This window comes from Hypanus sabinus, chromosome 31 (assembly GCF_030144855.1).
Source record: "Hypanus sabinus isolate sHypSab1 chromosome 31, sHypSab1.hap1, whole genome shotgun sequence".
NCBI lineage: Eukaryota > Metazoa > Chordata > Chondrichthyes > Myliobatiformes > Dasyatidae > Hypanus > Hypanus sabinus.
The window spans coordinates 9,724,419-9,751,684 of NC_082736.1; the positions used below are offsets into that span (position 1 = coordinate 9,724,419).

Genomic DNA, 27,266 nt, shown 5'->3' on the forward strand with positions numbered 1-27,266 from the left:
GGCCTGTTTCTGTGCTGTAATGTTCTATGGTTCCAGTCCTCGCAATTGTCCCCTGGTTCAGAATTTCATCCTTTACTTTTCGGAGAATTGAACAGAAATTGAAAGGTATTATGTATCAGTTCTACAGCGAGTTATGTGTTAACATTACAGACTGACCTTCAATATTGAAGATGTGCATCTGAAGGTTTATGAGAACACTTTGTTTCTGTTCTATTGAGGATAAACCGTTGGAAATTGGCCTGTGTATTAAAGTGAAGGCGAAGCTGGACGATGAGAGGCCGCTCTCGGCTCTGTCTTTCACTCTGACTCTGTCACCTCCCCTCCCCGCCTCTGTCTCTCTGCGTGTTTCTCGGGCAGGTCGGAGCGCTGTGAAAAGAAGGAGACAGCAGAAGATAGAAGTCGGTTTGTCACAGAACAGCGACCTGAGTGAAGCAGCGTCATGTCTGGCAGAGGGAAAGGAGGCAAAGGACTGGGCAAAGGCGGAGCCAGGGGGCACCGTAAAGTGCTCCGTGATAACATCCAGGGCATCACCAAACCGGTCATCCGGCGTCTGGCTCGCCGTGCCGGCGTCAAGCGGATCTCGGGTCTGATCAACGAGGAGACCCGCGGGGTGCTGAAGGTTTTCCTGGAGAATGTGATCCGGGATGCGGTTACCTACACTGAACACGCCAAGCGCAAGACGGTCACTGCCATGGATGTGGTGTACGCTCTGAAACGCCAGGGCCGCACTCTCTATGGCTTCGGCGGCTGAAAAACTCCCACTTCCTCCCGAGAACAACACAAAGGCTCTTCTAAGAGCCACCCACCGCCTCACAGAGGGAGCTAAGTTCATAACTTGGGTAAAATGTTATTTTTCGTGCATAAATAATAAATTGTGTTACACATTTAAATAAAGATTCACTGGGCCTGCTTGAAAGGCATGCGATTCTGCTTTTTAAGTCGGTGATGCCCGCAAAACCTCATTGAATGAATTAAAATTAAAATCGACCTTAATCTTTGCCGTCACGAACAGAAATCAGTTCACTCCAAAAGACCAGATGCATATATTCAAATTTTGCATTTATTAAATGGAACTGAAAGCGGATAATCCGTGATTTAATTAATTGGGGAAAAATATTTTCAAACACGGTTGCTGGTAATTTGAAGTAATTCGGCACCAATCACACTATACTCTGATTGGCTGTAAACCGACAACTACGGTATTTTACAGGATCCGAACTCAGACGCGAATCAATATTCGTTGTGAGACTGCGCGTGATGAATGAAGGACTGAGCCAATAGCAACAACCGCACTCCGTTCATAGAAACCTGATGTTTTGCCAATCGGATACAATGGGACGACCGTACTCTAACCGTATAAAATCCTGTCCTGGAGTCTGTTTAGTCATTCTCGTCGTTGTATTTCACCCTGTGTTGTTTCTCTTGAAGCAGAATGGCCCGCACCAAGCGGACAGCGCGCAAATCGACTGGCGGAAAAGCTCCTCGCAAACAGTTGGCGACCAAAGCGGCGTGGAAGAGCGCTCCTGCCACCGGCGGAGTGAAGAAGCCTCATCGCTTCCGGCCTCATCGTGGCTCTGAGGGAGATCCGGCGCTACCAGAAATCCACCGAGCTGCTCATCCGCAAACTTCCCTTCCAGTTGGCTCGCCGCATCCGGGGGAGCGCGCCTAAGCCCAACGTACACACGAAACACAAGAAAAGGCTCTTTTAAGAGCAACGATCGCGGCAGAGGAAAGGGCTATCAGTTCCTGCTTATTATTGTAGCGAAGTACAATATCCCTCTGCCATCCTCCTGAGGTGTCTTTGGGAATGTTCAATGGCTCTGTTCAGTTCTGCAAATTCCAACACTCACGTCAGGTTAACGCAGGGATTGACCGTAGATGAACGCACTCTCTCCCCTTCAGCATCTCTGCTGATCATTCATTTCTCCCACACACCGGCCAGGTACAGCTTGTGCGACCGCTGCCGTTTTCTTTGTTTTTCACAATGGCTGTCCGTGGACCGAGAATGGTCCCGTCCTCCGCCAGAAAAGAGCCACCTCTCATCTTCCAGCTCCGCCTCCATTTTGTCCAACCAATTTCCAACGGTTTCGCGAAATACAGCGATTTCCCCAATTTCTTAGACGCGTAATGAAGGTCTGTCGGCTACCGGGTGGTTTATCATATTTCCTCCCCGTACAGTCCATCCCCAGAGAGGGATCCCTCCCTTAACCCTCTCCCGGGAGTCAGCCGTTCGCGATCTACACAACTGAATTGAATTTTCGGCTGTGAGGCGCGGAAACTCCGCAGGCCATCAGGCTGCTTAATTCATGCTGACGCAACGTATTCCTGTTATATTACCCATCCTGTTGTGTATAATATTTATTAAAAATTACTATAAATTAGATGTTTTAGACGGAGACGTAGGGTAAAAATTTTTACCCCTCATGTCTCCGAACGATATAATTAATAAGGTCAATTCAATTCGATGTCTGTCACTCTCCCGGGATGGGGGAGGAACTAGGCCTGATACCATATCTATCACAAACCCCGACTGAATCTCAGCTTGAACGTCCAGGTTTCACTTCTAAAACTGGCTCGTCCGGGCCGCACCGAGTGTTAGCGAGGTACCAAAATCTCGGTATTGCCGGAGAAAATGCCACGGAAATCTCCATCACGGGAAACACAATATCCAGATTCAGCTCCTTTCTGAGATGTGGGTGGCTCTGAGAAGAGCCGTTGGGTTCAGATACACACAAATGGTGGATTCTCAATTCACTTTTTGACTGCTGTCTTCTTTGGTTTCGCGGATTTCGACTTCGGCTTCTTGGCCGCCTTCGTCTACGGGGCTGCGGCTTTCTTGGGGCTCTTGGGCTTCGGCGCCGCTTTCTTCGCCGCGGGTTTCTTAGCTCCCGCTTTTTTTAGCCGCTGGTTTCTTGGCGCCAAGCTTCTTGCTGGGAGAGCTAAAGTTTGCAGAATTATTTGCCGATGGCTTGTTCGCTTTCTTCACCACCTTCACGGCAGTTTTCCCTTTACCGGATTTAAAGGATCCCGAAATATCCGAGCCCTTGGCCTGAACCAAGGAGCCGCTTTCCACTTTCCTCTTGATGCTCATCTTGATCTGGGGACGACGTTTCACCACATCAACACCGCTGCCGCCCAGAGCCTTCATGATGGACGCACCGGACATACCCTTCCTATCGTGACAACCCGCCACGATCTTATCGATCTGTTCGCCCAGCGAGGGACCGGTTGGTTTGCTCCGGACAGCCGCCTTCTTCTTGGGAGTCTTCTTTGCGGCGGCGGGTGCGGCTGGAGGAGCTGTTTCGGCGGGTGCTGTCTCGGTCATGTCGTCGACTCTGATAAATCCTTCTCACAATCAGAATTTTTTTTTTTTTTTGAATGAGAAATGAAGCGAAGGGTGGCGGCACAGAGCAATTTAAAGGTAGCGAGCGGACGGGTCGGAGACATCCTGCTTTCAGCTCCCGGCAGCTTCATTTTTCTGTGCTTCTCTCTCTTTAAAAACTCGCCGATTCCAATTCAAATCGGACGCTGCGGAGACTCGGACTAGTCCCAGTCTGTCACTGAGGCCGGAATGTTCGCTGGAGAGAATGTTTAGTCGGGATTAAAGGCAGCACTTATGATTTTAACCTGTTTCGTAACAGCAATGCCAATGTTCTTTTTCCGGATCTGTAACTTGTTCTCTGCTTTTCGGCTGAAATTTTTAAACTGTTACGTATTCAGGCAACAATAAATATATGAGTTCGGCAAGGGTTTCTTATAACAAACAACACGATTATTAAACACAGAAAACAAACCCACCAAAAGTAAACAAACACTACCGTAACCGGAAACAGCTGATGAGCGGCTGTTCAAACAGTTCGTAAAGTGATATTCCAAAACAGTTCTTCAAAGTGGTATTGCCAAAAGTTCGATATGCTCACAGTCCATTTAAAAGGAGAGACTTTACAGGACGATTTAGGTTCTCTTTCACGTCGCTTGCTTCGATCCCCGACATCGAACTTCCCACGAAGAATTCACGAAACAGAACGGCTTAAAGGCACTGACCTTTCCTTCTCCACTACCTTCAATCCTTTCTAGTTAAACCTAGGGATTAACGCGAAGATAGTCAACGAAATCCTTCCAAATAAAGATCGAACAAAGATCGCCCCCGTTTCACTGGAGAAAGCGATTCTCCTCGATCTTTAACTTCCAACTTTGAATCTTCACTCTCCTCTAATTGCGAACTAACAGAATCATAAAGAACCTGCTGGCAATGACCTTATAAACTTTAGACATTAAATAAAAACTTCATCCTTCAACTAAACTGCGTCATCACTTAAAACACACAGCGGCATGAAGTCAACCTGGCAAATCCAGCCACGAACTGCCCCTCCTCACAGGGTGGGGTCTACCTTTTATAACCTGTAAAAAAAACCCGTCACATGATCTCTACTGGCGGGAAAATGACATCATTCCACCATCACAAGACCATCACCTCTAGTCCAGTACAGCTTCAACCCCAGTCACATGACAAGGGCTCCACTGTCATGTGCCACGAGTAGGTAACACCTCCCTCCAAAAAAAAATTTTTGGTCTGACAAGAACAAAAATTTTTAACAATTGCTTACAAGAAAAACAAAGGTATAAATTTTATGACATACACAATACACAACACCATCATATAACAGCTTATAACTCACAATACATTAGGAGTGTTACAATTGAAAAAAAACACTCCATAAAAAAATTACAGTGTACATTCAACATCTAGATAGACAATCAGCAACCACATTATCTTTACCTTTAATATGAGGTATCACAATATTGAACTCTTGTAACATCAAACTCCAATTTAATAACCTTCTGTTTTTGTTTTTCATCTTACTCAGAAAAACTAACGGATTATGATCAGTGTAAACTATAAGTGGTTTCTCAGTTGTACTAACATATACCTCAAAATATTCCAAAGCTAAAACAAGAGATAACAATTCTTTCTCTATTGTCGAATAATTTCTTTGATGCTTATTAAATTTCTTAGAAAAGTAAGCTACTGGATGATCAACCTCATCACCCTCATTCCTTTGCATTAATACTGCTCCTGCAGCCTCATCACTAGCATCCACAGCCAATGAAAAAGGTTTTCCAAAGTCAGGTGCCTTAAGCACAGGTTGTTGACATATCATTGTTTTCAATTTTTCAAATGCTTCTTGACAAGGCACCGTCCATACAAACTTCTCATTCTTCCGCAGAAGGTTAGTTAATGGAAGGGCAACATTAGCAAAATTCTTACAAAATTTCCGATAATATCCTACCATTCCCAAAAAACTTCTGAGAGTTTTTTTCCCCGTTGGAGTGGGAATCTCTAAAATTGCCTGAACGTTTGCCTGAACAGGAGCTACCTTACCTTGACCCACAACATAACCAAGGTAAGTCACAGTGGCATGTCCAAATTCACTCTTAGCTACATTAATAGTTAAGTTAACTTTTGAAAGCCTTTCAAACAATTTCTCCATCGCAATAATGTGTGCTTCCCAAGTATCATTTCCTGTCACTAAATCATCAATATAAGCATCAGTATCTTTCAATCCCTGAATCACAAAGTTAATCATCCTCTGGAAAGTACCCGGGGCATTCTTCATCCCAAATGGAAGAACATTATACTCATATAACCCAGATGGAGTTACAAATGCAGAAATCTCTCTACCTCTGTCCGTTAATGGAACACACCAATACCCTTTCAATAAATCAATCTTTGTAAGGAACTTTGCCTTTCCAACTTTATCTACACAATCATCTACTCTAGGAATTGGATATGCATCTGTTTTCGTTACAGCATTCACCTTCCTATAATCCGTACAAAACCTAATACTACCATCTGGCTTTGGCACCATAACACATGGCGAACTCCAATTCGAGTTAGAATGTCTAATGATATTATTCTCTAACATATATTCAATTTCTTTCTCAGCAAGTTCACATTTTTCCATGTTCATCCTATATGGATGTTGTTTAATAGGTTTGGCATCCCCAACATCTACATCATGTGAAGCTATAGTAGTCCTTCTCGGAACATCTGGAAACAACTCCCTGTATTTAAAAATCAACTCCTTCATCTGTTGTCTCTGATCTAACTGTAAATGTGCTAATTTTTCATCAATATTTTCCAGAATGGTTGAATTTGGTAACCTAACAGAAACAATGTTGGATTTAGAATGAAAGTCAGATGAATCATCTATCATGTTCCTAGTTAAATCAAACTCATTCTCACTAACCACAACAGTCACAGTATCAGATTGTTTCTCAAAATATGGATTCAACATATTTATATGGCAAAGTTGTGTTGACCTTCTACGATCTAGAGTTTTTACCACGTAATCCACATCATTGATTTTAGACACAATTTCATAAGGACCATGAAATCTAGCTTGTAAAGGATTTGTCTGCACTGGGAAAAGAACCAACACCTTATCTCCAGGCTTAAACATCCTCATCCTAGCGTCTTTATCATACCAAATCTTCATGTTCTCCTGAGCCAACTTTAAATTTTCCTTAGCTAAGCTACAAGCTTTATGTAACCTGTCCTTAAATTTCAACACATAGTCCAACAAATTAGTGTGTACTTCCTTATTAATCCACTGTTCTTTCAACAAAGCTAAAGGTCCTCTAACTCTATGCACAAACACAAGTTCAAATGGACTAAAACCTAAAGATTCCTGTACCGATTCCCTTACTACAAATAAAAGTAAGTTTATACCCTCATTCCAGTCACTTTCATTTTCCACACAAAATGTCCTAATCATATTCTTGAGGGTAGAATGAAACCTCTCCAAGGCATCCTGCGATTCTGGATGGTATGCAGACGAAGTGATTTGCTTAGCTCCCAATTTATAAACTATCTGTTGAAACAATCCAGCCATAAAATTACTGCCTTGATCAGTTTGTATCTCCTTAGGTAATCCAAAATAAGTTAAAAAATTTATAAGGGCCTTTGTCACAGTTTTAGCTTTTATATTCCTAAGTGGTACTGCCTCTGGAAACCTAGAAGAAGTACACATGATAGTCAACAAATACTGATAACCAGTTGTTGTCTTTGGTAATGGACCAACACAATCTACAATAACTTTAGAAAATGGTTCACCAAATGCTGGGATAGGTTGTAATGGAGCTACTGGTGTAACCTGATTTGGTTTAGCCACAATTTGACAAGTATGGCACGTTTTACAAAACATCGCCACATCCTTTCTTAGACCAGGCCAGTAAAAATGTTTTAAAATCTTGTCCACAGTTTTCCTTACCCCTTGATGTCCACCTAAAGGCACACTATGAGCTAAAGTCAAAATCTCATTTCGATAAGCTTTTGGAACAACTACCTGGTAAACAACATTCCAATCCTCACTTGCAGGAATTGTAGGCGATTTCCACTTCCTCATCAACACTCCTTTTTCCAAGTAATATCCTACTGGCACCTTATCAATTTCACTATCTAGTAAAACCTGCTCTTTTAATTTTATAATCTCAGAGTCTCTATTCTGCTCTGCTATCATCTCCTTCCTAGACAAAGATAAATCTTTATAGTCAGACTTACTCCCAGAATCTTGTTCAAACAACGAAGATAAGAAAGTCTCTGACACATCCTCAAAACTCGAATCCTGAGTTGAACAGTCCTGAATAACAACCTCATTCTGCGCATCAATCTTTTTAGCCATAGCTCTAGTCACAACACAGGAAGAATCTGTGTTAGAATTCAACTCTGGTTCCTCTGACTCCATTGTCAAATGCACTTCAGGAAAAACTTGTCCACCTGCCAAGTCATTACCTAACAATAAATAAATACCCTTCACAGGTAAGCTATGCTGTAATCCTGCTTTAACAAATCCTGTAACTAACCCCGACTTTAAATTTACTTTATGGAAATGTACAGGCATAAAATCACTTCCAACACCTCTTATGTAATTTACCTCACCTGTATCAGACTCTTCATTAAACTTCAACACACTGTCTAACATCAATGATTGAGAAGCACCAGTATCCCTAAGGATTTTTATTGGCTGCAGAGTAGATCCTTCCTTCAAGGATACAAACCCTTCAGTTACAAAATGATCATATCCCTTTCTAACTTGGTCAGACTCTAACAAAGCCTCATTTGTGTTTATCAAACCCTGTAACTTTACAGGTGCTTCCGTATGTTGCACACAAGCATCTGGAACTGCTTCCTTCTCTTTCTTTCTCAATTTGAAACAGTTAGCTATTACATGGCCAGGCTTCTTACAATAGTTACAAGTAAGACCAAACTGTCTTTCCTTCACAGGCTTTCCTTTCTCATCAACTTTCTCATTAACCTCCGATTTAATTTCAGATTTACCTGGAGTCTCCATGTTATTTTTCCTCTTAAAAATTCTGCCCTGAGGAAATTTGTTCTTATGGATCAAAACATACTCATCAGCTAATCTAGCACAGTCCTGCAATTTATCAGCATCCTTCTCATTTAAGTAGGTCCTTACTTCAACAGGAATATTTCTTTTAAATTCCTCCATTAAAATCAGCTCTCTCAATGTATCATAGTCCCCATTTACATTTTTAGAAGAAACCCATCTCTCAAAACACATAGCTTTATCATAGGCAAATTCCACATAAGTTTTTTCCACAGACTTTTTCAAACTTCTGAATCTTTCCCTATATGCTTCTGGGACTAACTCATATGCGTTTAAAATATGCCTCTTTACAATATCATAATCAAGAGCTTGTGCAGCTGTTAAAGCTGTGTAAACTTGTTGTGCTTTGCCTTTAATTACACTCTGTAACAACACTGACCATTTATCTTTCGGCCACTCTGACATCCGAGCAATAGTTTCAAAATGTTGAAAATACCTTTTCATTTCTGTTTCAGTAAATGGAGGGACCAATTTAATTTCTTGACTAGCAACAAACGTTTTTTTAGAACCAGAAGACTGATTTCCAGACTTTAATTCCTCCATTGCATATGCAAATTCTCTCTGCTTTTGTTCCATCTCCAATTTACACCTCTCCAATTTCATTTGTTCGATTTGCAACTGCATCTCCAGATTATTTATTTGAAACGACTCTAAAATCGATTCATCAAAAACATCCAAATCCACATTGTGTGACGCGATTTTCCTCTGTATTACAGCCTTAGAAGTAGTCTGCAAAATACCTTTAAGTCGCAATCTACTAGCTATCTCAAACACCTCAGTTTTTTTCGCCTTCGCCAACACCTCCGCAGCTGGCGAAGCCAGAAACTCATCAATATTCATTGCTGCCGAATACCACAACAAGCCAAACAAAAGAACCGAGTAATCCCCGTTTCCAAAACACGATTAAAAAGTTAGCAAGCATTTAAACTCAAATGATTCAATCCAGACGCAGCCCCCATATTTAATGTTACGTATTCAGGCAACAATAAATATATGAGTTCGGCAAGGGTTTCTTATAACAAACAACACGTTTATTAAACACAGAAAACAAACCCCCCAAAAGTAAACAAACACTACCGTAACCGGAAACAGCTGCTGAGCGGCTGTTCAAACAGTTCGTAAAGTGATATTCCAAAACAGTTCTTTAAAGTGGTATTGCCAAAAGTTCGATATGCTCACAGTCCATTTAAAAGGAGAGACATTACAGGACGATTTAGGTTCTCTTTCACGTCGCTTGCTTCGATCCCCGACATCGAACTTCCCACGAAGAATTCACGAAACAGAACGGCTTAAAGGCACTGACCTTTCCTTCTCCACTACCTTCAATCCTTTCTAGTTAAACCTAGGGATTAACGCGAAGATAGTCAACGAAATCCTTCCAAATAAAGATCGAACAAAGATCGCCCCCGTTTCACTGGAGAAAGCGATTCTCCTCGATCTTTAACTTCCAACTTTGAATCTTCACTCTCCTCTAATTGCGAACTAACAGAATCATAAAGTACCTGCTGGCAATGACCTTATAAACGTTAGACGTTAAATAAAAACTTCATCCTTCAACTAAACTGCGTCATCACTTAAAACACACAGCGGCATGAAGTCAACCTGGCAAATCCAGCCACGAACTGCCCCTCCTCACAGGGTGGGGTCTACCTTTTATAACCTGTAAAAAAAAACCGTCACATGATCTCTACTGGCGGGAAAATGACATCATTCCACCATCACAAGACCATCACCTCAAGTCCAGTACAACTTCAACCCCAGTCACATAAGGGCTCCACTGTCACGTGTCACGAGTACGTAACAAAACTAATTACAACTTTGCGGTCAATACCTTCTTCAGGACTGCTGTGGGGAGTGGGGCGATTCCGTAACAGAAATATTTTTTCATTTTCTACAGGGAGCGTTGGGAAATCCGGCGATGTGTTCGGACCCACAAACTCAGTGGCACTGGTCTAGGCCGCCCGCCCCTTTAAAACACTCTCTGAATCAGCAAGTCAGGCAGCATCAATGGTGGGAATAAACGGTCGACATTTCGTGCTGAGACCCTTCATCAGGACTCTGGTGGGAGATGCTTCCTGACTTGCTGGGTTCCTCCAGCATTTTGTTCCGCGTTGTTCGCGATTCACAAAATCTCTCGGATTGATGCTAACACAATGTTCACATCTGCACCTTCACTGTGGCCTCCAATCATTAACACCACTGCAACATAATGTACAAAAAGATATACTCAATTCCGTGACTAGTGAATGCCAGCATGTCAGAAACACAAAATGCTGGTGGAACGCAGCAGGCCCGGCAGCATTGTGTGTGTGTTGCTTGAATTTCCAGCACCTGCACATTTCCTCGTGTGTTCGTGCCAGCATGTTAAACCCCGTTATGCACCAGCCTGTCTACCAGTGAGACCACTTCAATGAACTGGTTCTACACTTTACCCCGAAATCTGGCGGGTCCATTACACTCCCTAATGACCGATCATTAATTGTGTAAGTTCTACACTGGTTTGACTTTCGAATATGCACCGCCTCTCACTTATCTATATTGAAGTGTATTTGCCACGCCGTGACCCTCCTCCCCAACCGATCAAGATCCCACTTTAACCTACGACCACCGTCTTCCCTGTCAAGAACATGTACAAATCATTTATATAAATAATGAATGCCGAGGCTCCCAACTCTGGCCACTGCGGCTCACCACTAATCCCCAGCCTCCATTCTGTGAAAGAACCTTCAAGCACAACCCTCTGCTTCCTACCTCCCAGACAACTTTGAATCCAGCTGACTTGCTCACCCTGTGTACAATGGGGCCTAACATTCCAGACCAGGCTGCCATGTGAGACTTTTCCAAGGTCCATATAGTAACACATATATCTTTTTATCATACTTTTCTTCAAAAACTCAGAGATTGTCAAACCACAACTCCCAATGCACAAAGCCTTCTGACACCTAACCAGACTCTGGCTATTCAAATGCTGGTACATCGTGACTCAGAATCCTCTCCAGTAGCTCCCCCATGAGTGAAGTCAGGAAACCTGATTGTACTTCCCGGCTTGTCTTTGCGAAGGACAGAACGACATTAGCCTCTTTCCATTTTTAAGGACTTTCATCAGTGGCCTGAGGATTTTCACCTCATCCTCCATGAAGTAATTACTCAGATCTCGTGGATTTACTCCCCCTTAATACATTGTATGGCTGCATGTCACACCTCATCTGCAAACTCACTCGCCACATTCACAACAATGTCAGAGAAATTGTTCACATCGATGACAAATGACAGTACCAGCTACAATCTCTGTTAATGTCATTGGTCAGAGGCCTCCACACTGAATGACAAGCTTCCACGACCACCCTCTGTCTCCTTCCACCAAGACGATTTTGTGATTCTGATGTTTAGCTGTGTTCATCTGACATTGGTGAGGACGAAGCTGTCCTAAAACATTCAGTGTGGGTTCAGGCTCCTGTACCTCTGGCCCAATGGTAGTAATAAAAAGGGGGCACCTCCTGGATGGTCCAGTGGACAGGGACCTGGAAACTGGAAAGGGAAATTGAATCTATTTAATGTACTGGTGAAGCAGTTGGACTTGTAGATTTGATCAACAGGAGACACGGCCTTTCAGAGGAGAACAGCGACAGCCAGACCTGTTATGTCTGATTTACAGCAGGGGACGATGGAGACAAGGAGATCTGTTGTCACTGGATTACTCCTGATGCCATGTACTGGTGAGGACAGGAACTGGGGGACAGGGCAGATGGATGTGAGGATGAGGACCTGGTACAGGAGGATGGATTTAGGTTTCAAACCACTGGGAGCTCTGCTGGGGCAGAGGTGACCTGTCAAAGTGGGACAGGCTGCACCTGAACTCAGCCGGTCAATTTTGGGCAGATTTGTTAATGCATCACAGGAGGATTGAAAGGATTCTCTCAGTAGGTTGGGAACCAAAACAGTGGTGCGGCAGATGATATCCCTTTACTCTGCCAAGATAGTGGCTCCTAAAAGAGCCTTTTGTTGCGTTTAATGCAAAGGCCGGGTTTAAGCAGGCTCCGCGCAGAAGCATCGAGCCAGCTGGATGGTAGCGGCGTGGATGGCGCACAGGTTAGTGTCCTCGCACTAAGGTAAGCCTCGCGAGCTTCCTGCAGGACCCTGATGGTCGAGCTCTGGATGTGCAGATTGGCTTTGAAGTCTTGAGCGATAAGCCACACCAGGTGCTGGAAAGCTGAAGATCAAGTTGCAAAGGGAGGCGCAGAGCGCCAGGCTCTGCAGCTGTTTTATCAGGACTGTAGGAATGATGGTATTAAATGCTGAGGTCTCGTCAACAAACAGCATCCTGACATCGGCATTCGCATTGCCCAGGTGATCCAATGCTGTGCGGAGAGCTATTGAGACCGCATTGACTGCAGACATATTGTAGTAATAGGCAAATTGCAGTGGGTCCAGGTCATTCCTGGGAGGGGTGTTAATTCTATCCGTGACCAACCTCTCAAAGCATTTCCTAACCGCAGATGTGAGAGCTACTGTAAATTAGTTTTTGAGGCAACTCACACTAACCTTCTTGGGTATGGGTACAGTTGTTGCCCTTTTGAAGCAGGTCAGAAATTCTGTGAGATTGAAAATGTCTTTGCCCACTTCCACCAGTAGGTAGGCACAGGTTTTCAGAGCCATACCAGGTATTCCATCAGGCCCTGCTACCTTGCGAGGGTTCAGCCTCTTGAAAGACAGCCTGATGTTGGCCTCCAAGACAGAGATCACAGGGTCACCAGACGCTAAACCTATCCTCATAGCTGTGGTTATACTCTCCCTTTAAAAGCAAGTACAAAAGGGGTCAAGCTCATCTGGTTGTGAAGCATCTCTGCCATTCATGCTGTTGGGTTTGCTTTGCAGGACGTAATGGCTGGAAAACCTGCCAGAGCTGACGTGCATCTGATGTAGGGAATGTTGGAAATTCTTTACTACGGTGGGCATGAGGTCTGGGTCAACGGAGGGGTTTAAAGACGAGGGGGTAGCATCTTGTTTAGTGCAATGGTTACAGAACTCAATTCCATTTTGCTCTTCATATATCTGAGTAAACGTTTGGTATCATCTTTACTACCACTGTTTAGCTTACCTTTGTATTCCATCTTTTTCCCCTCTTTATGACTTTTCAGCTGATTTTGCTGGTTTTAAAAAGCTTCCCAATTCTCTAACTTCCCACTAATTTTAGCTCCAATTTTGCCTTTGGCTTTTATGTTGGATAAAGATTTCCATTGTTAGCGCTGCACTACCCTGACTGTAGAATACTATTTCTTCTACCCTGGTAACTGTCTTTGCTGCGCCATCCGATTTGCTCCCAGAAATTGAAGCCACTGCTAGTCTGCCATCATCCCTGCTAGTGTCCCCTTCTCGTCAATGACGTGAGATTGGATGGTTTGAGTTTGCTTTCCTCAGAAAGGAGCAGAATCTGAGACGGTGTATAAGATTGTGAGGGGTGTTGCAGGACAGACAGTGAGAAGCCTTTCCCCATAACAGGGATGTCTAAAATTTAGTACATAGGTCGAAGAACATAGAACATTACAGGGCAGGACAGGTCCCTTGGCCCACAATGATGAGGTAGGATTTAAGTTGTAGATGAAGAATGTAACACTGGGGAGTTGAAGCATTTTCTTGAGAGCCTTTAGTGAGAGGAGGCTGAGAACACAGACTGTTAGAGTCTGATGAGTTGTGCTTTCCTGCTTTACTTTCAGAATGAGGACAGTGGAGAAATCAGCTGGGGCACTTGTGTGATCACCCTGGAGGCCTTGTGACACAAAGGAGGCTCTCAGTGTCCCTGAGAGGACCGTGGGTTGTGCACCCAGCTCTAGCTCCACACTGACTGTACAAAGGAAGTGGAGTGAAGGTGGACATACTGAGGACCCGACATGACACTGAGTGTATTACAGATTGGAGCTTCAGTGAGGTGGTCTCTCCAAAGCTACAGGCAGCAGGTAACTGAGTGGCTGCGAGGAGATGTAACGGAAACAGGCCCTCAGTACAGCAAGCTCCTGTGGCCATTGTCCTCAGCAACACTGTACCTGTTTTCGCGGCGCTGGGGGATATCCTGTCACTGAGACTGCCTCTGAAGCTTACCGGGTGAGGGCCAAGTTCTGGGCATATCGATAGTTGGGCTGGTGGGGGTGAATAACAGATTCTGGATCCAAAAAATGATAGTGTGTTGCTCCCTGGTGCCAGGGTCAGGGACGTCTCAGAGCAGAAACAGAACGGAGGGACAGTGTTCATTCAGCCAGAGGTAGTGGTTCACCTTGGTACCAATGGACAGGCAGAAAAGGGAAGGGGTCCCACACAGTGAATGTTGAGAGTTAGGGAAGAAGTTAAAGAGTAGAACCTGAAGGGTTGTAAACTCTGGATAAATCCCAGTGCCGTGTGGCAGTGGTGTTAGGGACAGAAAGTTAGAGCAGATGAATGTGTGGCTGAGGAGCTGGTGCAGGGGCAGGTTTCAGTATTCTGGATCACTGGAACGTCTTCTGGTGACCTGTACAAGAGGGATAGTTTCCACCTTCACTGGAGGGGGGCGGGTCTGTATCATGAGGTTCATTCCTGCTACCTGGGAGGGTTGAAATGAGATTGACAGGGGGATGTGAACGGGAACACCAGTCACTGAATGGAGAGATTGAAGCTACGGATGCTGCTTAATACCGTAATGATGGATTTTGTGGCAATTCCACACCTGACATGAGTTTGTTTAAAGATCAGAGGCACAGTGTTTCAGGGCCAGTTTGTTCCAGTAAGAGGGAGGGTCAAGGATGGCAGGTACAGGGACCTTGGATGATGAGAGAGGAAATTAATTTAGTCAAGGAGCAGGAAAAAGCATTTGTATGCTTTAAAAAGCTGAAATCAAACCCGGTGAGGTGTTTGACAATCTCCCACATGGTAGACTCAACAAGGTATTTAAGATGGATCCACAGTGATGTGGCCGATTGGCTTTCCAATGGAAGGGAGAGGATACTGGTGCATGGGTCCTATTCTGGGTGGAGGACCATGATGAGTCGTGATCCAGAGAGGTTTGTACTGGGACATTGATTGTTCATGATATAAATGATGTGGATAAAAATGTGGTAGTGTGGGTGAGTAAATCTGCAGATGGCACACAATTTGGTGGCAATGTGCATTGCAAAGAAGAGTTCCAAACGATACATCAGGATATTGATTTGTTTCTGATATGGCAGAAACATTAACAGTTTTGACAAAGAGAAGGATGTTGGGGTCAAACCATACAGTGTCACTTAAACTGTGAGCACAGGTTGACAGAGATAAAGTCAGTGTACTGCATGATAGTCTTCATCAGGCAAGGCATTGAGTTCAAGCACCAGGATATTATGTTACAGCTTTATAAAAGCTGGTGAGGGCACATTGAGATACAGTGTTCAGTTCTGGTCACCTCATTATAGGAGGCACGTGGAGGTTTGGGAGCAGGAGCAGAGGTGGTTTACCAGGTTGTCTGGAGGTGGTGTGCGCTGAGGAGAGGCTCGACTTGCTGGAGATTTTTCCTCTAGTGGCATTGGCTCAGGAGAGGTTTGTCAGAATTTTTTAGAATTTTGCAGGACATAGTTGGTGTAGATTGCTAGCAATATTGTTCACAGGTTTAAAATCCTTCTACCAGTAAGATTGTATTTAAGGTCAGGGAAGGAAGTGAAGAAAACAGAGTGGTGGAGATTTTGAATGCACTGTCAGGGGTGCTGGTAGAGGCAGAGAGCACAGGAGTATTTAAGGAAATCTTAGACAGACACAGGAATAAGTAGAGAAGGGCCAAAGTGCCACCCCTGTACTGTGCTGTGTTTGTGAACAGCAGATGGCCTCTGGCCATGGATCCATGCACGCGGCTGGGATATTATATCCCGAACAATAAATGTCTGTGCGAGGGGCAACAAATGCTACAAATACCTGTAGCATTTCACAGAACAAATGCTGCAGGTACGATGGAGTGGAGGGAAGAGAGGAGGGAGAGATGTGCTTGATCAAGGAGAACATCTCCGTGGTACTTGGAGATTGTCCCATCAGTATTGAAGTAAGGAAGGGATGTTTTGATGTTTTAAAGGACATCAAATAGCAGGAGTCAACAAGGTTGTAATAGAGGGACATTTCAACTTCTCTCATGCTGACTAGGACAGCCCTAATGCCACGGGTTTGTTGGATCAGAATTTATTCAGTGTGCCCAGGAGATTCTTCTCAATCAGTATTTAGAAGTTCCTACTAGAGATAGGGCAACACTGATCCTCCTTTCGGGAAATCAGACTCGACAAGTGACGGTGCTGAAGACCTCGATCCTTTCACCCCGGCACAACCTGACCAAACTCTCTCGCAAAATAGTCATTTATATTACAGAGACCTGGGTGGACGAGATTTTGAGTAAATACCGTCAGTTTGACAAGGTAAATTTACTTCTGTAGATTAATGTACAGCAGCAAATATTATTGTTCTGTGAGGCGATGGGAATTCTGCCAAAAAATAAATCTGTTGTTCACATTTAATCAGAAATCAAATAATTGCAGATCTGTTTGACGACTGAGTGTTCGCATTTCCCTGTTCATCAATCCGACCGCATTTAATGCAAGTGTGATTGATATTGAAATGTCTGGGAACTCAATTCTCCAATTTCTTTCAACCCGTAACGGAACCGAATAAAACCGACCCTCAGCTTCTGCCCGCGGTCGGTCACTGTGTGAACGTTATCAGGTTATGGACAAACTGCTCCTCAAACTGTGACCAACCTCTAGTCTGCAATTTTAAAAAGTTGTTCGATGAAAGAACCATTAACTCTCTCAGGCCTCGCATTGAAATGTGATTCCTAGAAGTTACCCAACTGAAACTAATAAACTCCTGAACCCACAGCTAAAACAGCAACGGCAGCAATCCTCCGCTCGATACGGATACCGGCAGGGACGGACTGATGGGGATGGGGAGGTTACAATTCCGTGTCAGTGCAGTGGGAGGAATGTAAAGCGCCGGCATTATACGGAGAAGAGGTGTTCCCACCGTACTTTAGGTCTTTTAAAAATCACCAGACATAAGATATGTGCAACTTATTGTCTAAATGTCAGTGCAACTCTCTCAGTGAAATTGTGAGTGGCTCTTAAAAGAGCCGTTGTGTTTTTGATCATCTCACTGCGGAGCTTTACTTGGAGCTGGTGTTTTTGGTCACCGCCTTTGTCCCTTCTGACACGGCGTGTTTGGCCAGTTCCCCGGGCAGCAGCAGGCGCACGGCGGTCTGGATCTCCCGGGAAGTGATGGTTGACCGCTAGTTGTAGTGGTCCAAGCGGGTAGCCTCGCCCCCGATTCGCTCGAAGATATCGTTGACGAACGAGTTCATGATGCTCATGGCCTTGGAGGAGATGCCAGTATCGGGGTGAACCTGCTTCATCACTTTGTAGATGTAGATGGAGTAACTCTCCTTCCAGCCTCTTGCGTTTCTTCCCTGCCTTGCCCGCTGTTTTGGGCAAAGCTTTCTTGGCGCCCTTTTTCGGAGCGGATTTCGCTGGCTCAGGCATTCCGTCCGTCCGTTTCAGACCCAGAAATAAGCAGAACTGGCCGGGAGCCCAAACTAAATAGGCAGCACCCAGAACAGTATGCTAATGAGGGATGGCAATGCTTTGGATTCCCAATGGCTATTTGAAGAAACGACTCATGCAGTCCTATCATTTGATTGGCTATCTGAAGGAACAGCACAACCAATCAGAACTCTCTCCACTACCCATTGTCGTTTTGGCTAACACCGTGGACCGGGAACTGGCGTTGATCTGCTGAGTTGCCGCTGCCGGTTCATTCGGCAGGAGGGGAATCTAAAAAACAAAATGGGCCATAAAGTACAGGGGCAGTATTCGGCCATTCGACCTATGGTGTCTGCTAGAAAATCAAATGGAATGAGAAAAACACACACTTGATAATATGAAACATTTATGTAATGAAACATGGCAGCAGGAGATCGAAGGTCTAATTGTCAGCATGAGAGACCCATTTCAGAGTGAGGGTGAAATTCGATTATTGTTATATGCAACTGTCTTGCAGCAGATTAGAGACACACAGTATCGGAGACACAACATTCACACAATAAAAACATACTCTACAGAATTATAAAGAGGCGACAGAATGTCAACAAGATCCCATTGCAGTGTAAAGTGGACAAAGTGGTGCTGCTGAGGTGGTGATGAGGGTTGTCCAGATTTGTTAAGCAACTGATTGTCTCTATACGTCTTAATCTGGTACAGTGTGAAAGTGTGGGTTCATTCTGTACCTGTCAGTCTCTGGTACAATGTGAGAGTGTGGGTTCATTCTGTACCTGTCAGTCTCTGGTACAGTGTGAGAGAGTGTGGGGTTTATTCTGTATCTGTCAATCTCTGGTACAGTGTGAGAGCGTGGGGATCATCCTGTATCTGTCAGTCTCTGGTACAGTGAGGGAGTTGGACCTCGCACTGTATTTTCCAATCTCTCATACAGTGGAAATGGATAAAATTCTTCCAGTTTCATTCTTATAGTTGAACTCTTTGATTAAATCAAGTTTGCTTCATAAATAAAATCATACAATGCGATGAGGCCACACTTAGCTTGGAAGAACAACATTTTCTATCTGGGTAGCTTCCAAATTGATAGCATGAACGTCAAATTCTTGAATGTCTGGTAATGCCCCCCTCACCAATTCCCCTCCCCTTTTTCCTCTCTCGCCTTGCCCACCCATCACCTTCCCCGTGTGCTCTTCCCCCCTTTTCTTTCTTCCATGGCCTTATCTCTCTTTCACCAATCAACTTCCCAGCTCTTTACTTCATTCCACCCATTCGGCATTCACCTGTCACCTTGTTTTCTCTCTCCCTTATCCCCACCTTTCAACTCTCACTCTCTTTGACAAACTGTTTGTCTCCAGTCTTGCCAAATGTTTTTGGACCAAAACATTGACTGTATTGTTTTGTCCTACAGATGCTGCCTGGCCTACTGAGTTACTTCAGCATTTTGTGTGTGTTGCTTGGATTTCCAGTATCTACAGATTTTCTCTTGTTTGTGATACAATGTTGTATATTGGTATCTCAGGGATGATGTACCTGGTTACATTGAACTACTCTGAATGTACTTTGCAGCAGAGCATCCAGAGCAACAAGACCAGACCATTGAATCCAACGCTGGGCTTGTGATAAATATGTACCTTTCTTCGATTCTCTGTGTGGGAGGGTTAGAATGGTGTGTATTGTGTAGCAAGATTTGGGCTGATAGAATTGAGAATGATTTTGACTGCGGATCTGTAACCAGTGTGTCCACAGTGATCAGTGATGGGGCCTCTGTCTGATCAGAATAAAACACACACGGGCTGAACAGCTTGCTGATGACATGAATGTTGGTGCAGTTGTGGATGGTTAACATACAGACAGAACAGGATGCAGACCAGTTGGAAACCTGGATGGTGAAATGGGGACAGAGTTTAATCTGGACAAGTGTGAAGAGTTTTATTGGTCCAATGTTAGAGGAAACTCCACAGGAAAAGGCAACACCCTTAGGAGGACGGATACACTGAGGGATCTTGATGTGTTCGTCCATATCATCCTGCAAGTGACATTGAAAGGAAATAAACTGCTATAATGATCACAGCGGGGGAGCAGTGAGAGGACTGGGGGAATGGAGTGTCTGTGTAGATTAATGTAATGGGTGGAAACATGCAGAATTAACAACCACCAACATTGAGTTTTGTTTCTCTTTAAAAGGCTGGACAGATGTTATGATGTAATTACGTGATTTTTTTTTTAACTGTGCTTTGTTTCTGTGTTTGGAGGACAATAACAGAGTTGTTATAGTTGTCCTTAAACAGAAAATGTCTGATGCCATTTTATTTGTAAAAACCCACAATAAAATACTGGGTACCAGTAGCATTCACACCACAAGAATACCGCAGTGTCAGTCTGCAACTAGAAAGCCTGATCACATTCTCTTCAGGTTCAATGGCATTGCTGACTCTAAGTTTACCACCGCCAAATGCCAACAAATATGTGTACTTAGTAGGTCTGTGGGAGATACCCAGGATGTGAAGCTGTAGAAATGGAGAGAGACAAACTGAGCCAAGTCACAGTTTGATGAAGGGCAGAGAGGAAAAGAGAAGAAAAAAGAGAATTTGATGTTGTGCCCTTATGCCTGAACTATTCCCAGTTAGAAGTGTTGATCCTCCAAATTGAGTTCAGCCTCACTGTAACAGTGTGACATCAGATGTCAACATAAAAACGAAAATAATCTCAGCTGTAATATTGTCTTTCATTTGTTGGTCTTCTTTACAAACATTTTACAGGATAGAAAAGGCAAAGAATTTCTGTTTGGGAATCTCAAACACAACAGTTTGTCAGGTCTGATGTGTCTGCCAGTTCCCCAGCATTTGAAGGCTACCAATTATTGAATGTGAAGGAGGAGATGGTGGAGAAGACAGCACACCAGTCTGAGCAAGGAGAACCCCAATACATTGACATGTCCTTGATCTGACCTGATAAATGGCCACAGAGATGATACCACTGAGCTGCATTCACAACCTCTCACCTTGCAAGAGATTCAGCAGGCCACTGAACCTGCAGATACACCAGCCAGTTCACAGGGGGAGAGGCCATTCACCTGCTCTTTGTGTGGGAGAGGATTCATTCAGTCACATGAGCTCTTAAACCATCAGCCAGGTCACACCGGTGAGCAGCTAGTCTTGGCTCAGTTGTCTCTGTCTCTCAGTATAGCTTCACACCTGTTCAGAGCATAGGAAGAAATTCACCCACGTTGTGAGGCTCCAGTGAGTTTATAATACATAGAAGACCCACTTCGGTCTTGTGTCAGCAAAGTAATTTACTCAGTCATCCCACCTGCTGAAACACTGGCAAGTTCACATCAGGGAGGAAGTTGAAATAAGCTCTATGTGAACATTTTAACCATCATGGTGGCTGAATCTAGTTGAAAGTTCATGTGAGCTGTTAATGTCAGATTCTGCAGATATTGTGACTGATCACTGGTCACTGAGCATTGGAGGGTTTGTTCTGCTGATGTTAGTCTTAAAATACCCTAGTCTTAATATTGTGGATCAGTGACAAATTAATCAGCTCTATTTTGGGTGCTTCCTGCTTGTCACACAGCTAATGTACAGTAGAGAGGCCACTCAGTCCATCTGGTACCAGCTCACCTTCCTATTCTACACCAGAGCTTTCAAATCCATCACTGCTGTTCACCTCTCACTCACCCTATAATATTCAGGTTGCAACTGCTCAGTCTGTGACTGAAGAGGTTTACTTTGAATTAAATCCATAACTTTCTGGAAACTGCAGAAGATGAATTCACCAGGGTTTTGTCCCAAATAGACTTCATTCCTCACAGCTCTGGACCAAGAATGAAGTCTTGTATGGTTAAAATCTTTCTAGAACATAGAAACGTAGAAAACCTACAGCACAATAAAGGCCCTTCGGCCCAAAAGGTTGTGCTGAATATGTCCCTACCCTAGAAATTACAAGGCTTACCCACATCCGTTTATTTTTCTATGTTCCATCTACCATTCCAAAAGTCTCTTAAAAGACCCCATCATATCTTCCTTCACCACTGTTGCCAGCAGCACATTCCACACACTCACTACTCTGAGTAAAATAAATCCTCTTTCTTAATGTCTACATGCTCAAGCTTTTCAGTCTGCTGCAAGTCATCACAACAATCACTAAAATCCTTTTCCATAGTGAATACTAGTGTATTCATTAATTACCTCTGCTATTTCCTCCGGTTCCATACACACTTGTCCCACTGTTACATTTGACAGGTCCTATTCTTTCACGTCTTATCCTCCTGCTCTTCCCATACTTGTAGAATGCCTTGGGTTTTTCTTTAATCCAGTCTGCCAAGGCCTTCCCATGGCCCCTTCTGGTTCTACTAATTTCCTTCTCAAGCTCCTTCCTGTTAGCCTTATAATCTTCTAGATCTCTAACATAACCTAGCTCACTAAACCTTCTGTAACATTTTATTTTCTTCTTGACCAGATTTATTACAGCCTTTGCAGATCAGAGTTCCTGCACACTACCATAACTTATGTGTCTCATTGGAACATAACTATTGCAGAAATTCACTGAAGTATTCCCTGAACATTTGCCACACTTCTTCCGTACTTTTCCTTGAGAACATTTGTTTCCGATTTAAGCTTCCAATTTTCTGCCTGATAGCCTCATAATTCCCCTATTCCAATTGAATGTGTTTCTAACTTGTCTGCTCCTATATCTCTCCAATGATATTGTAAAGGAGATAGGATTATAATCACTATCTCCAAAATGCTCTCCTACTGAGAGATCTGACACCTGACCAGGTTCATTTCCCAATACCAAATCAAGTGCAGCCTCTCCTCTCGTAAGCTTGACTACATATTGTGTCAAGAAACCTTCCTGAACACACCTAACAAATTTCACCTCATCTGAAACCCTTGCTCTAGGGAGAGCACAATCTATATTTAGCAAATTAAAATTTCCCATCATGACAACTATTATTATTATACTTTTACAAGATCTGTTTCCCTATCTGCTCCTCGATATCACTGGTACTATTGGCTCTGCCCAGCTCTATTCACTGTTTTGGGTGATTTTCACTGGTTTTGAAGGGCCATGCCTCACACAGCTGGGCTGTTGCAATACAACGTTTTCCTCTAAAGTATGAGCAGAATGGTGGGTTAATATTTGATGGAGCAGAAACAAGTGGGGTCAGCACAAATGAGGGCTTGGGGGCTCTAGATGTGATGGAGGCTCGAGTTGATGGGGAGTAGAAAGAGGGAACCAGATCAGGAGGATGAGGCTACAAATGAAAGTTCAGCAGCATCTGGAAACTGATTGACTGAAAAAAAGAGGTTTATGTTTGCAAAATGCTGGAGGGGCTCAGTAGCCCCAGCAGCATCTATGGAGAGGAATAAATAGTGAATGTTATGGGACAAAACACTTCATAATATCTAGACTGTTTATTTCTCTGCTCAGATGCTGCCCAAACTGCTGAGTTCCTGCGGTACTTTGTGTGTTACTTTGCAGTTTATTCTTAGCATCTGCTGAACCTCGAGTTTCATATCTACATTTCTCAGTGAGTGGGACTTTGACAGTTGTCATATAGAATGCCTGTTGACATTGAGTAATGAAGAGGAGAAAATCTGCAGTTATCAGCAGGACTGGAGAAAAAAAACAATGAGTAGTAAATTTTAAGGGTGGTGGAGGGGAGAGAGAAACATAAAGTGATAGGTGGAACAGGGAGAGGGGGAGGTCAAGTAAAGAGCTGAGAAGTTGATTGGTGAAAGAGCTACAGGGCTGGAGAAGGTGGAGTCTGATAAGACAGAACAGAAGGCCGTGGAAGAAAGGGGGGGAGCAACACCCGAGGGAGGTGCTGGGCAGGCAACGAGAGGGAAAAGGGGATGGGGAATGATGAGGGAGGGGAGGCATGACTGGAAGATCAAGAAATCGATGTTCATGCCATCAGATTGGAGGCTGCCCAGACAGAATACAAGGTGTTGTTCCTCCTCCTTGAGTGTGGCCTCATCGTGACAGTATAGGAGGCCACGGATTGATATTTCCACTGAGTATATTGTTTGTGGAAGCTTGCTGTGTTAAAGTAGATGCTGAGATTTCTGCATAAAAACATTGACTGTGTTTGGGAGATGTGGCGTTGAACCAGCACTTGCCCCCTCAAATTAATCCAGTATATTAACAACAGCACCTCACCTCCCTTTTCCAAAACATAATTCAACCATAAATTCCATAACTTTACACAAATGGGACATCAGTGATATTGGGCTGTAACGAGGAGGATCCAACAGGGGTTTCCCAGGATTTAGAATAGACACTACAATTGTAATTTTCCATGAGGAGGGAAGATGGCCTGAATGCCAATTATGATTAAAAAATGTAATATTATCTCAAGAGAGCTGTGGCCATATGTTTAAACATGCAATAACATGTATCATGCTTTCCTGGAGCTGTCAGCCCTGTACTAATAACAGCTTCCCTAAATTCACACAAAGAAAACTCTACATCACTATCATTGCTACAGCTGGTTTCCAACACATCAGGGTATTCTCTTAAAAGCTTATCCCTATATTGTTTAGTCTCTTCATTAATTTGATTATGAATTACAGCAATTGACCAAGCCAGTAACTAAACCCTTTTCATTTCAGTCACAATTGTATCACCTTCTTTAATCAAATCTTGGAACCCTATGAATCCCTCACCCACATTTTCTTAATCATTCCCCTAACACCTCCAAGTTTAAAAGTTCTTCCAGTTCTATCACAATATGACCTCTAGTAAATCTTTTTCACAACCTTCATGACTTTCCTCACCACGGCTTGTGACCTGTTACACTTAATAAGATCACGCAGACAGTGATACTTCCTAACTTTCCGAAATGCCGCATTTCTCTCAATAATTGCCTCTGCACACTCCTCCGTCCACCATGGTACAGCTTTTCTCCTATTAATGCACTTTTTAATATGAATCTCTTCCAACAAATTTGAGGAATAATGTGACAACCTTTCTTTGCAGAAATCGACATCATCCTCACTGTTCGATTCAGACAGATGTTCCGTTCATCACATAAAACATTAAAACTTCTCCAATTTGCTTTACCAAAATTCCACCTCCTGAAAGTGGCTTCTAGTCCCGATATAAATCTAAACCCAGGCTTATAAGTAGAAGAATATGATCACTCTCCAATGTTTCATCTCCCATGACATACCACTCACTCACTGCTGCCTGAATGCTTGATATTAAATTAAATTTACAGCAATTTCAGAACTATTATGAACATTAAATCTCATAACTCTCCCACCAGTAAGACACACAATATGTGAAATATCTAAAACTGTTCTATAATCAAACCATCACCATCATTCTGAGAACAACCCCACAATGAACACTATGCATTAAAATCCCCAGCCATACAACCCTTAGTGAGCTAGAGCTGCATATACTCTCCAACAAATCAATCGAAAGCTTTCCACAATGGTTATAATAATATACCTCTTTAATGACGCTACCTGTTGAATCAAATACTTCGACAAGTGCCTCATACATTTCATTTACATCCACAACTGTACGCCTTCTCCCTTTCTGTATAATATTTGCAACAGCACCTTCTTTACAAACTAATCTATCACGCCTAATTACAATATAATCCTGGAAGGAAGAATTTAAATGTGGTAACAACCAGGTTTCCTGAATACATACAACGTCAGATAGATCTGATAAATCAGAAATAAACTTGAAGTCTTGACCATGAAAAAAATCTGGCTTCTGGAAATATGCGTATTCCCCCTTCTTATACACTCTGGAGAAATGTAACGGGACGTTTATGATTGGTGAAACAGTAAAATATTCTAATCAGAGAGCTGCTTTATTCACCAATCAAGACACAGCTGAAAATAACCTAACCGTCTAAATAAACTGAAATTTGCAAAAGACCGCCAAAAAAGCCTTTGTTGCTGAAATTAAACCATAAACAGGTTTGTGAGTCGACCCTTTACCCCCATTACTGAAGACCGACACATTTACACCGTGTATTTAATACCGCGACGGTGTCTGAAGACTTTGTTCACCGATTTCTTTCAATTGATAAATGTTCGCGGACGGTCATTGTGTAAACTCAGGTCAGTTTACCGACGGATGGCCCTTCAGAAAGTGGAGCTTTAACAAATACAGTCTGAACAAACCGTGAGTGTTCAGCTCTCGCGTTTGAAAGGGGTTAAGAGAAGTAACCAAAATGGGACAAAACTTAATGAAGCGCATTCTCCACGGTAATTAAACCAGAAACAACAATTAGTGTCTTCTTCAAAGAAACCTGATGACCGAGAGGGAACGACGGGGAAGGGGAGCGTGACGATTCCGTGCCTGTGCAGTACTCTGGAATGTAACAGAGAAATCGGGATTCTGCTGAATAGTGGACAGCAATTTCTGAATAACGGAGATAAGATTCTGAATGAGCGCATCAAAAATGAATGTTCAAACTTACCTCTAATCCATGTCTCAATATTTTGTAACTCTTTTAATGAAACCGTGAGTGGCTCTTAAAAGAGCCTTTGATTTTCGGGTTTGTTTTGTCTTTACTGGAGCTGGTGTACTTGGTCTCCGCCTTTGTCCCTTCGGACACGGCGTGCTTGGCCAGCTCCCCGGGCAGCAGCAGGCGAACGGCGGTCTGGATCTCCCGGGAGCTGATGGTGGACCGCTTGTTGTAGTGAGCCAGGCGGGAAGCCTCACCCGCGATGCGCTCGAAGATATCTTTCACGAATGAATTCATGATGCTCATGGCCTTGGAGGAGATGCCGGTGTCGGGGTGAACCTGCTTCATCACTTTGTAGATGTAGATGGCGTAAGTCTCCTTCCTCGACCTCTTGCGCTTCTTGCCAGTCTTGCTCGCCGGTTTGGACAGAGCTTTCTTGGCGCCCTTCTTGGGAGCGGGTTTCGGTGCATCAGGCATTTCCCCTTCGGCTTCAAACACAATAATAAGCAGAAGCTGTTCCGAGCCCGGACTAAATAGCCAGTGCCCAAAGTGGTATGTTAATGAGGATGGGAACGCTGAGCATTTCCATTGGCTGTTTGGAGAAATGACTCACCAATCGGAACGCTGGGGGATGGGAAGCGGCGCCAATGTGTGGCGGTTACCGCTGTCGTTTAATGCGGGAGGAAGTACAGAAGGGCAGAGACAGGCGGGGGTGAGGGCTGAAATTGAAAAGGGAAACGCAAAATTCAAAAGCAGAATGAAAATAAAATCAGATGAAATATTGTAAAATTAAACACGAAGACGTTCAGTTCATGACAGGGCAGCAGGGGAGCGAAGGAGAGATTTGAACATTTCAATGTAAAGTTCAAATCGAGCTTATTTATGCACAGG

General features: G+C 43.6%; 2 protein-coding genes and 1 pseudogene across 2 annotated transcripts; 1 reads left to right on the forward strand and 2 right to left on the reverse strand.

Moving 5' to 3' along the window:
- The first annotated feature begins 439 nt into the window (after window positions 1-439).
- Window positions 440-751, forward strand: LOC132383642 (histone H4-like). Its single transcript, XM_059954837.1, has one exon. The coding sequence runs from the start codon at window positions 440-442 to the stop codon at window positions 749-751; it is 312 nt and encodes a 103-aa protein (XP_059810820.1).
- Window positions 752-2,881: 2,130 nt separating this feature from the next.
- LOC132383643 (histone H1-like) lies at window positions 2,882-3,325 on the reverse strand. The gene has a single exon (XM_059954839.1). It carries the CDS (start codon window positions 3,323-3,325, stop codon window positions 2,882-2,884), a length of 444 nt encoding a protein of 147 aa, XP_059810822.1.
- Window positions 3,326-17,550: 14,225 nt separating this feature from the next.
- Window positions 17,551-26,852, reverse strand: LOC132383644 (histone H2B.2, sperm-like; annotated as a pseudogene).
- Window positions 26,853-27,266: the final 414 nt, after the last annotated feature.

What these genes read in the sequence shown, in the direction of transcription:
- LOC132383642 (XM_059954837.1), top strand. Translation starts at nt 440, where the DNA reads ATGTCTGGCAGAGGGAAAGGAGGCAAAGGACTGGGCAAAGGCGGAGCC.
- LOC132383643 (XM_059954839.1), bottom strand. Translation starts at nt 3,325, where the DNA reads ATGACCGAGACAGCACCCGCCGAAACAGCTCCTCCAGCCGCACCCGCC.